Source organism: Xyrauchen texanus, chromosome 33 (genome assembly GCF_025860055.1).
Source record: "Xyrauchen texanus isolate HMW12.3.18 chromosome 33, RBS_HiC_50CHRs, whole genome shotgun sequence".
Taxonomy (NCBI): Eukaryota; Metazoa; Chordata; class Actinopteri; order Cypriniformes; family Catostomidae; genus Xyrauchen; species Xyrauchen texanus.
Window position 1 is genome coordinate 16,335,117 of NC_068308.1, and position 12,396 is coordinate 16,347,512.

The window sequence follows — 12,396 nt, forward strand, 5'->3', positions numbered from 1 at the left end:
CTCAGCTGACAGCTTCATTGAATTCTACCCACTCAACACCAGTTTCATGTACAACAGTAAAGCGTAGACACAGGGGTGCAGGCCTTATGAGAAGAATTGCAAAGAAAAAACAAATAGAAAAGGTTAGAGCGGGCAAAGAAACACAGACATTGGGCAACAGATAATTGGAAAAGAGTGTTATGGATCTTAACCCTATTGAGCTTTTGTGGGATCAGCAAGACTGTATGGTGCGTGAGATGTGCCCAACAAGACAGCCACATCTATGGGAAGTGCTACAGGAAGTGCAGGGTGAAATGTCACCTGAGTATCTGGACAAACTGACAGCTAGAATGTCAAGGATCTGCAAAGCTGTCATTGCTGCACATGGAGGATTTTTTGATGAGAATTCTTTGTAGTTTAAGAAGTTCTAAAAAAAAATAATCCAATTGTAATAGTAATTTTTATGTTATTAATGTCCTGACTATACATTGTGATCAGTTGAATGCCACGTAGGTGATTAAAAGTACCAATTTCTTTAAAAATAATATAGTGTACTTTGTAAAATCTGTACAATATTCCAAACTTTTGGCCACCAATGTATTTATATATATACTGATAAAAAAAAAAAAAAGAATCATCCCTTTTTCAGGACACTGTATTTTAAAGATAATTTTGTAAAAATCTAAATAACTTTACAGATCTTTATTGTAAAGGGTTTAAACAATGATTTCCATGCTTTTTCAATGAACCATAAACAATTAATGAACATTTGCCAGTGGAACGGTCATTAAGACACTAACAGCTTACAGATGGTAGGTAATTAAGGTCATAGTTATAAAAACTTAGGACACTAAAGAGAGCTTGCTACTAAAGAGAGCTTGCAAAAGAAAGATGCCCAGGGTCCCTGCTCATCTGTGTGAACGTGCTTTAGGCATGCTGAATGGAGGCATGAGGACTGCAGATGTGGCCTTGGCAATAAATTGCAATGACCATACTTTGAGACGCCTAATATAGCGATACAGGGAGACAGGAAGGATAGCTAATCATCCTCACAGTGGCAGACCACATGTAACAACACCTGCACAGGATTGGTACATCCGAATATCACACCTGTGGGACAGGTACAGGATGGCAACAACATCAACCGCCCGAGTTACACCAGGAATGCACAATCCCTTTATAAGTGCTCAGACTGTCCGTAATAGGCTGAGAGAGGCTGGACTGAGGGCTTGTAGGCCTGTTGTAAGGCAGGTCCTTACCAGACATCACCGGCAACAATTTCGCCTATGGGCATAAACCTACCCAGACAGGACTGGCAAAAAGTGCTCTTCACTGACGAGTCACGGTTTTGTCTCACCAGGGGTGATGGTCGGACTCATGTTTATCTTTAAAGGAATGAGCGTTAAACCGAGGGCTGGACTCTGGAGTGGGATCGATTTTGAGGTGGAGGATCCATCATGGTCTGGAGTGGTGTGTCACAGCATCATCGGACTGAGCTTGTTGTCATTGCAGGCAATCTCAATGCTTTGCATTACAGGGAAGACATCCTCTTCCCTCATGTGGTACCCTTCCGGCAGGCTCATCCTGACATGACCCTCACGCATGTCAATGCCACCAGCCATACTGCTCGTACTTTGTGTGATTTCCTGCAAGACAGGAATGTCAGTGTTCTGCCATGGCCAGCGAAGAGCCCGGATCTCAATCTTGGACCTATTGGATCGGATGGTGAGTGCTAGGGCCATTCCCCACAGAAATGTCCTGGAACTTGCAAGTGCCTTGGTGGAAGAGTAGAGTAACATCTCACAGTAAGAACTGGCAAATCAGATGCAGTCCATGAGGAGATGGACTGCAGTGGTGGCCACAACAAATATTGAATTATACTGATATTGATTGTTACTTTTGATCACTCCCATTGTTTCATCAAATAGCTTGTTCTCTGAGTCATTCAAAATATGAGATTCCACCCTTTTCGTGATATAAAACATTTTATCACCAATAGTCTATAACATATATTTTTCTGATGATTTGTTTATCATGCTTTTTCTGCTGGACTGCATATTTTCTTCTTAACATCTTAGACATGACATTGGAATATTCACCAAAGCAAGCTCACAGACAAAAAAAAATTCATTTTGAAGAAAACTGCCTAAGGTCAAATCAAACATTTTTGCCTATGTGGGGCTTTCAGCTGCAATGATTGGTGCATAAAAGATTTTGTTTATATTTTATGTCTTTGAGACATTTTTGAAAATATTTTTAACTGTGGTATAAGGGCAACAACATAAACTGTACCATCACAGTTTATTGTCCATTACTTGTCCATTTAAGTTCTGTGTGAAAGACTCTATTGTTAATATCCATAATGCACATCTCTCAGTTACTGAAGTTCAATCTGTTTTCTGCTCTCAGGTTGGAGGCCTTGCTTCTGAGAAAGTGCGTTGGGCTGAAGCAGTGAATAACTTCAAGCTTCAGGAGAGGACTCTGTGTGGGGATGTGCTCCTCATCACAGCATTTGTTTCTTATCTGGGCTATTTCACAAAACGTTACCGCCTTGAGCTGATGGACAACACCTGGAGGCCCTACCTCAGTCAACTCAAGGTCCAGTTACTGATGCCTGTTTGTGCTGCAACTGAATCACGATCTGTCTGTAGTAAATATTTTACTTTGAAAGTGTCATTTTCCAAGCTACAACCTAATCATACTTTACTGATAGTTAAAATTCAGTAAAGCTACTCTTTAAAAAGTAGTTACTGTAGCTACACCACAAACTACTAATCAAATGTAGCTAAAATCCTTGGAGTTACTTAGGGGGAGATGTATTTTATTTAAGTATACTGTACAGTATAACTATACAATTTTATAATTTATAATTCAATTTGAGCTGATTATTTATTTGAGCAGTATTTAATCTGGCACAAAAACAATTCATTGAACAATTAATCTTAATTACGGTGACAGTATAAAAGATACAGTGGAAATAAAAAGTATGTGAACCCTTTGGAATTAACTGCATTCATGTATAAATTTGTCTTAAAATATGGTTTGATCTTCATCTAAATTACAATAATGAACAAACTCAATCAGTTTAAATGAACAACATACAAATTATTCACAGTGTAGGTTGGAAAAAGTATGTGAACACCTAGGCTAATGACATTAACAAAAGCTAATTATAGTCAGGAGTTGGCAACCTGGCAACCAATTAATTAAACCAGATTGGAGGTGTGGGTTAGAGCTACTTTGACTTTTAAAAGCACTCAAATATTTTGAGTTTGCTATTCACAAGAAGCATCTAATGACATGGACCATACCTTGCAAAAAAGAGATCTCAGAAGACGAATGATCAAGAATTGTTGCTTTGCATAAAGCTGCAAAGTGTTCAAAGGTTATCTCACAAAGCTTAGAAATTAATCTGTCCACAGTTAGAAAAATTGTCTGTAAATGGAGACAATTTAGTAATGTGGCTACTCTCTCTAGAAGTGGCCATACAGATAAGATGACTCAAAGGGCACACCACAGAAGGCTCAATGAGGTAAAAAAAGAACCCTATAGTGACTGCTAAAGACGTGAAGGAATCACTGGAAATTGTTAACATCTCTGTTCATGAATCTAATATACGGAAAACATTTTAACAGGCATGCTGTCCATGGCAGGATACCATGATGGACGCTGCTGCTTTTCAATTAAATGATTGCTGTGTTCCTGAAATTTGCCAAAGACTACCATAACACTTCACAATGCTACTAGGAAAATGTTTTGTGGACTGAACTAAGGTTAAATTGTTTGGGAAGAACACAGCAGCACAGAGCAGCACTAAATATGGCATAAAAAGGGCACCATATGCCAACATGAAAACATCATCCCAGCGGTAAAGTACAGTGGAGGGAGCATCATTATTTGGGGCTACTTCGCTGCTTTAGGGTCTGGACCGCTTGCCATCATCGAGGAAAATATTTATTTCCAAGTTTATCAAGATATCCTACAGGATAATATCAGGGTGGCTGTGCACCAGCTGAAGCTCAGTAGAATTTGGGTGATGCAGCAGGACAATGACCCCAAACATCGAAGTTAATCCACTACAGAATGGCTTAAAAAAAAAGAAGATTCCATTTTGGAGTGGCCCAGTAAGAGCACAGACCTTAACCCAATGAAGATGCTGTGGAATGACCTCAAGATAGCTGTTCACACCAGACATCCTAAGAATATTGTGGAGCTGAAGCAATTCTGTAAGGAAGAATGTTCCAGAATTCCTTTTGAACATTGTGCAGGTCTAAACCGGAAATGATTGTTTGAGGTTATTGCTGCCAAATGAGGATCGACCAGTGATTAAATCCAAGGGTTCATGTACTTTTTCCACAGCACTGTAAATGTTTATTGGGATGTGTTTGATAAAGACATGAAAGATTATAATTGATTGTGTGTTGTTAGCTTAAGCACATTATTTTTCTATACTTGTGACTTTGATAAAGATGAGTTCAGATTTATGACCAATTATTGCAGAAAACCAGCTAATTTCAATGGGTTCACATACTTTTTCTTTCCACTGTACATTTACAGTAAATACAACAAAAAATAAATAAATATTAGAATACACCCTAATTTATTTGTAACTATGTGAAAACATAGTTATGAACAGCAGAATTTAACTAAATATTCACTTTTTAATCACTGCATCATTTTGCAATGCTACACGGCTGAACGGTAACTTGTTACTGGAAAAGCCACAGTATTGTAAACTATGCTGATCTACTTTCACGCTTCTGCAATATGTAAGTAAGTTTGTTTTGCTGTTGTTTTTAATTAGTCACTCCCAAAACTGACACTAAAAATACTGAAAATAATATAAATTAAAATGCATTATGATTTTGGATTGTCAGGACCTTTAAGATCAAGCAAATGTTCCATTAATCATTTTTTTTTTTTTTATCGGTTACTTACATTTTTTATTGTATTTATTATAAGCTCGTTATGTGAATTTAAAATAGCGTTTTTTGGGGTGTAACACATTTGGGTTGAGCTGATACAATATCAGTGTCATTGCTAATAGTTCTCTAATTCCCCACAGGTGCCAATCCCGGTGACTACAGGCCTGGATCCCCTGAACATGTTGACAGATGATGCTGATATTGCAGTCTGGCAGAATGAGGGGCTGCCAGCAGACAGAATGTCAACCGAGAACGCCACCATCCTCACCAGCTGTGAGCGATGGCCACTAATGGTGGATCCCCAACTCCAGGGAATAAAATGGATAAAAAACAAATATGGAGATAACCTCCGTATCATCAGGATCGGGCAGAGAGGGTAGGTCTAAGCATACCATATCTAAAAATAAGTTTGATTCATTAACATTTGTTACTTTACTATCTGTTTATTCTTATAAAGATATTTGGACTCCATTGAGAGAGCGTTATCTGTAGGTGAAGTCGTCCTTATTGAGAATTTAGAAGAGTCAGTTGATCCGGTTCTCAGTCCGCTACTTGGCCGTGAAACAATAAAGAAAGGATGGTAAGAATTTTGGATTTATTATTTAAATGTTTTACCTATATATAGTATCAGAACATGACTATCCTCCACAAACAACTCTTTATTAAAGGCCCCATGAAATGTTTTGAGTGCCATTTTCTTGTTCATCTTGACATATTTCCTATTGAAACAGGACGTTTGGGCGGGGCATATTGAAGGAATCATCTTTTTTTCATGTGGCCAAAGCTTTAGTTTCTGTCACAGACTTGAACCATGATTTGCTATTTGCTATCGCTAGTTGGTGGCAGATGGTTTTGGTGGAGGGAAATTATCATTCTAGAGAGCATTTTATTTAAATGTAAACAAAATAAAATAGGAGTTTTGTATATGCCCCTGAGTAAAAAATAAGTCATAACTATTGCCCTGCAAAGGCTAAAAACAGTAACTAGACATATAATCAAAACAGGACATGGTGTTAGACTTTGATTCATCCTGTAACAGATGGGCTTCAAATCTTTACTGAGATATAATCCATATTTGTCATGACAATCAAAAAATGTTTACGCTGTTTTCTCCATTCCCAGCGTTAACGTAGTTTCTGCGTTTTAGCTTTGTATGGTACCTTTTTTTATTTATTTTATTTGCTGGAAGAGAAAGACATTTTAAATGTGTATCTGCAAAAAATATATTTTGTCAACTTTTAGGATTACACTAAATAAACTAAAGAATGCCTCAGAAGCCCCTTTTCCACCAATGGGCCAAACGGTTCTGAGCACTGTGAGGAACAGTTCCTGTAGAATTTCCACTTGGATTTCTTTGCAAGGTTAACCTTCCTCAACTGTGCTGGTGGAATGGCTTTAATACGTTGCGACTCACGATGGTCAATTTGCCAACGCCAAGGTAACTCATTTGTTTTGGTAGCTGGCAAAATTTGCTATGGTGAGGTTAATAAAATGTATTTTCATGATTTCATGACAACTGTTATGCTCACCTTTTTTTGTTAGGTAGTTCTTTTTAGTCTGGGAACTTTTAACCTTGTATGTGTTTGTGTCCGGTGGCAGGCCTCAGCAAATGAGGCTAAAACTCTCTCCTTTTTTCTTTGCTTTCCTTTTTACGCTATGGGGCATGCCTTTCCCCGTCTATCGCTCACTTCGATGTTGTGTCGAATGAAGTGACAATAGGGGACTTCTTTAAAGGCCTCTGTTACCTCTGAACTTGAGAAAAGGCAGATGAGAAATTGGCAGACAGAATTTGCATGTCCCTCCCCCAGACATACAGGTATAAAAGGAGGGAATCATGCATGTGATCAGCAAGCAGCAGTCACTAACTGTTCCACTCATCTCTGTAGAGTGTATGCTGTTGGATTTAGGGCGCATATCAGCGGCTTTCTCCTTCTCTGCATGGCAGTGCAGCTTTGCCCCTAGGCGCTTTGACAGTGCTTCTAAAAGAGAATATTTTTCTGTAAAAGAGTTTAATTTCTCTAAATGAGCAATACACAACAGCGTTGAATGTCCTTTTCAGGATGTGTCTTTATACTGTGTAGTTCCTGGATGCGGTCGATTTCTCTCTGCTCCTGACGGTCCCAGATGTTGCCCTGTGTGTCTGGGCAGTGATCACACCGAGGCAGTATTTGTGGATGGTTCGTGTTCTCACTGCGAGAACCTCACCATGGCAACGTTGCTGTCAAGGCTTTCCTTCTTAAAGAGGAACGCCACTCCAGCCGCCCCCATGTCGCTCCTTCTTCCCACAGATTTGAGGATGTCCCGGCTGGCGATGGAGACGATTTGGGGATGGCTTGGTTTTTCCGGGTAGATCCCCACAAAGCACCTTCCCCCCAGCACGCTAGTTGACTTCCGTTCAGGCTCAAGGTGAGAGCGGCTTGCCTCACGGCCAGTCTGCTTACTCCCTCGAGCCCCCCGAGCTGGATGATTAGTTTGCCGCTGCATCGGAGAGCGTTCCGGCATCTAACACAGAAGACTCGACAGGTCCCCCAGATGGACAGAGCGGTGGTGATCCACCTGTGTCCCGAGAACACCGGCATCTGGCGGGATCACCCGGTGCTCCACTCCAAGGCTTGTAGGATGACGTCATCACTGAGCTCCAAAGCCTACAGCGCCGCTGGACAGGCCGTGTCCGCCCTGCATGCCATGAGCCACTACGGGTACTAAAATTACTCTGTACTGGAATAGGTGCTCCACAGGATGGGCCCTTGTGTGGATTAATCCCCCTGTGTGAATTTTCCATTGAACCACGTCTCCCTTGTGCAGTCCCCACTTCCCCCCGGTTGCCATGTTTGTAGCAACTCCTCCCTCGCAGCAGGTAGGATCTACCACCGTGGCATTCCCACATGTGGCCTGAAAACCCATGTGACGTATTCTGCCACTCTTTACCTCCCCCAGCCTTGGCAGGTGGTGGTCTCCGCATGGTCTTTTCCCCCTGAAAGAATAGGAGTTGGAAAATAATGCCTTCCCCGATGTGTTTGATAGTGTTAAGATGGCCGCAGTTGCTTTAACTCTATGCAAGAAACATAGAAAGAGAAAAGGTGCGGCTGGCGCAGCCTGATCCCATGCTTTGCAAGTCACTTTGTTCCCCCCTTTGGGGTGCCGGGAACCTAAAAAGCTTTTGATTGTTTTTTTGGGCATTGGGGAGGGGTACGTTTAGTCTGAGGCAGCCTGTCGCCTTGGCACGCAACTGCCTACCTGCATCAGTAGCACGGTTCTGTGCATGCAGTGGTTGAATAGGGACCCCTAGTTTCGCTTCATTCGACAAAACGTTGAAGTGAGCGATAGGCGGGGAACGTCTAGGTTACTGTTGTGACCTCCGTTCCCTGATGGAGGGAATGAGACATTGTGTCCCCCCGGCCATGACGCTGAACCGAGCCACTGTTATGGCCGAAACCTCCTCAGTGCAAAAACTGAATGGGCAGACACATGATTGTTTCCTTTTATACCCGTATGTCCGGGGGAGGGACATGCAAATTTTGTCTGCCAATTTCTCATTTGCCTTTTCTCAAGTTCAGAGGTAACCAAGGCTTTCAAAGAATTCCCCTAGTGATGCTTCATTCGACACAACATCTCGTTCCCTCCATCAGGGAATGGAGGTTACAACAGTAACGTCTCGGGTTACATGTGTAACCCTTGTTCCCTGAAAAAAGCGGAACGTGATGCTGCGCTTTTGCTAAGCGCCACGGGGAACAATCTTGCATTGTGAGCAGCTGTGAATTTGTGTGAAACACGTCAATGAACATTGACCTGAATTTATAGCCTCGGCTGGTGAAGATCATTAGATGCACCTGTGGCTAGGCTATAAAATAGAGGCGTCACCAGCGTGTAGACATATACCTTTTTCTGAAGAGCAGTCCTGGGACGTCCCAGTGCAGCAAAAAAGCGCAGCATCTCGTTCCGCTTTTTTCAGGGAACAAGGGTTACACATGTAACCCGAGACGTTCCCTTTACAAAAAGCTTCACTTTGATGCTGCGCTTTTGCTAAGCGCTACTAGGAACGCAATACCCACGCCGCCGCACTGGGGCTGTCCGGACCCCTACGGTTGTGAAGTGTGCTCACAAAGCGCGAGAGGTCTCAGACATGAGCTTGATGTCGACTCAAGGGCATAAGAGCCCGTAGTAGCATAAACATCTAAACCATTCAATTTTGATGAATGTGTGCGGAGAGGACCAGCCTGCCGCATCACAGACTTGTTCAGGCATGAGCTGAGATGTTGACTCAAGGGCATAAGAGCCCGGAGTAGCAAAGCATCTAACCCATAAAGTTCGATGAATGTGTGCGAAGAGAACCCTATCGCAACACAAAACTTGTCATAAAAACTGATGAATGTGAGCGGAGAGGACCAGCCTGCCGCGTCACAAACCCGTTCAGGCATGAGCTTGGGATGTCGACTCAAGGACGTAAGAGCCCGGAGTAGCATGAACATCCAAACTATAAAATCTGATGAATGTGTGCAGAGAGGACCAGCCTGCCGCATCACAAACCTGCTGCAGAGGGACCCCTCTAGCCAAGGCTTTAGAGGCGGCGACCCCTCTGCTGGAGTGAGCCCTGACACCTACTGGCGACGCTTGACCGCGCGCCTCATAGGCCAGGGCAATAGCATCCCTCACCCAATGTGACATAGTCTGCTTGGTAGCGGCTGCCCCCCTGTTGCGGCCCCCAAAGCAGACAAACATTGCCCAGACTTACGCCACTGGCTAGTGCGGTGGACATAAGTTTGAAGGGCACAGACTGGGCAGAGTCCGTGAAGACTTTCCTGCTCCGGCGTTAAAAACGGCGGGGAGCAGAAGGCTTCCAGAGTGACAGGGTGTAGTGTCGAAAAAGGCACCTTAGGAAGATAGTCAGGATGAGGATGCAGGATAGCTTTGGCCATACCTGGGGCAAACTCTAAACAGGCCGGCAAAACAGACAGAGCCTGTAGATCCCCGATTCTCTTAAGAGAGGTAATCACCACAAGAAAAACCAGCTTGAGAGTCAGAAGTCTATCAGACGCTGACTCTAGAGGTTCAAAGGGGGTTTCGGAGTCTATTGCTAAGTCACATGAGGGAGTTCTGGTCCTAACAGGAGGCCTCAGTCGCCTGGCTCCACGAATGAAGCGAGCGAGTAGAGGGTGCCTCCCCAAAGGCGCCCCGTCCATCAAGGTGTGGCAAGCCGAAATGGTGGCCACATAAACCCTGAGAGTAGCGGGGCATATGCCTGCTGACAGTTTTTCCTGCAGAAAGTCCAGAACTGAAACTATTTGGCAGTTAACTGGATCTGCACCATGTAAACTGCGCCACTTTTCGAAGACACCCCATTTATTGGTGTAGATTCTTCTGGTGGAGGGAGCCCTAGCACTAAGAATGGTCTCGATAACTTCAGGCGACAGCCCTGTGTTCCTCAGTTGGTACCCTTCAGGGGCCAAACATGAAGTTTCCACAATTCGGGCCGGGGATGAAATATCGTCCCCTGTGCCTGAGACAGAAGGTCCCTCCTGTCCGGAATCGCCCAAGGCGAGCCGTCGAGGAGAGATATAATTTCTGAGAACCAAATCCTGTTCGGCCAGTGAGGCGCTATCAGTAAGAGGCAAGACCCTTGCTGGCTGAACTCTGGCTAAGACTCCGGGAGCAGAGAAACCAGGGGAAAAGCATACAGACACATTCTGGGCCATGTATGCGCCATCGCGTCCAGACCCAGGGGGCTGGGTGACTCAGAGAGAAGTAGAGGGACATTACGCAGTCTCTTGAGAGGCTGAAGAGGTCCACTTCTGCTCTGTAAAATTTCTCCCAAATTTGTTGTACTACCTCGGGGTGGAGTTTCCACTCGCCCCTCAGTATGTTTTGTCTGGACAGCAAATCTGCTCCCACATTTAGGCGTCCAGGGATGTAAATTGCCCTGAGTGACATGAGCTTGCCCTGGGCCCAAAGGAGAATCCGACGCGCCAGCAAATTCAGGTGGCGAGAGCGTAGACCTCCATGACGGTTTATGTTAGGAGACTGCTGCTGTGTTGTCCACCCGCACAAGGACATGGCAGCCTCTCAGATGTCGGAGGAAGTATTTCAGGGCCAGAAATACCGCCATCAGCTTGAGGCAGTTGATGTGCCAATCGAGCTGATGACCCTCCCATTCCCCTTGGGCTGGACGACCACTTAAGATCGCACCCCAACCCGTCAGGGAGGCGTCTGTCGTTAGCATCCTGCGACGATATGACGCACCGAGAGTGGGACCCAAGGTAAGGAACCGGGGTCTGAGCCACATAGAAAGGGAACGAAGCGCTCAGCGCGTAACCATTATTTGCTTTAGGGGACTGGCCCTTGGATGAATTCCCCTGGCTTTTAGCCACAGCTGAAACGGTCTCATATGGAGAAGGCCCAAATGAATCACCGTGGACGCAGACGCCATGAGACCTAGTATTCGTTGATACTGATGAACAGTGCAACTTTGACCTAGCCTGAGACTGCTCAGGGAGTTCTGGATGGAGCTGACACGAGCGGGAGACAACTGTGCCCGCATCGTGATCGAGTTCCATATAATCCCTAGATAGGTAATTTCCTGGGTTGGAGAAATAACGCTCTTCTGGACGTTGAGTCTCAGACCCAGAGAACCTAGATGAGCCAAGACGATATCCCTGTGCTGAACTGCCAGTTCTTGAGATTGTGCTAGTATCAGCCAGTCGTCTAAATAATTCAGAATTCAGATGCCCTGGAGTCGCAAAGGAGCCAGTGCTGCATCCATGCATTTCGTGAATGTGCAGGGTGATAGGGCTAGGCCGAATGGAAGAACCCGATACTGGAAGGCTTCGCCCTCGAAAGCGAACCTCAGGAACTTCCTGTGCTGTGGCAGAATTCCAATATGGAAATATGCGTCCATGAGATCGATCGTGACCAGCCAATCGTGATGTTGGATCTGAGACACGACCGACTTGAAAGTTAGCATCTTGAACTTGAACACCCTGACCGAGCGGTTCAAGCCTCGAAGATCTAGAATCGGACACAACCCCCCACCCTTCTTGGGAACCAGGAAGTATCTGCTGTAATAGCCTGACTCTTTCTCTGGAAGGGGAACAGGTTCTATGGCCCCTTTTGCCAAGAGATTTTGCAGTTCTCTCCACAGTAGACATGCCTGCTCCGGTCTTACGGTAGTGAGAACCACGCCATTGAAACGCGGAGGGCGGCGAGCGAATTGAATTCTGTAGCCTCTTTCTACTGTCTTCAGAACCCACATAGAAATACCTGGCAGAAGTTTCCACGAGATGGGTACTAATTTCAACACTTCCTGTTGAGGGGGTGTTGAGTGTTCTGTGTCCTGGACTAAGGCAGGAAGCAACGGTACACCCAACTCTTTGTTGGAAGCCTCTATCACCCGAAACACCAAAGGCGGTGGGAGTGAAGAGGTTTCGTGAGGGTACCGGGATGGCCGAAGTGGATGATGCACGCGCCCCGTCCCGAAGGGAACTACCCTCACAAAGTT

At 44.5% G+C, this 12,396-nt stretch overlaps 1 protein-coding gene across 1 annotated transcript in view; it reads left to right on the forward strand.

Moving 5' to 3' along the window:
* The window catches only part of dnah9 (dynein, axonemal, heavy chain 9), a 241,431-nt gene that overhangs the window by 132,649 nt on the left and 96,386 nt on the right, over positions 1-12,396 (forward strand). Inside the window, exons 52-54 of the mRNA XM_052102818.1 lie at positions 2,389-2,577; positions 5,045-5,280; positions 5,362-5,484. Coding sequence (XP_051958778.1) covers positions 2,389-2,577; positions 5,045-5,280; positions 5,362-5,484 — 548 coding nt within the window. The remainder of the gene's footprint in view (positions 1-2,388; positions 2,578-5,044; positions 5,281-5,361; positions 5,485-12,396) is intronic.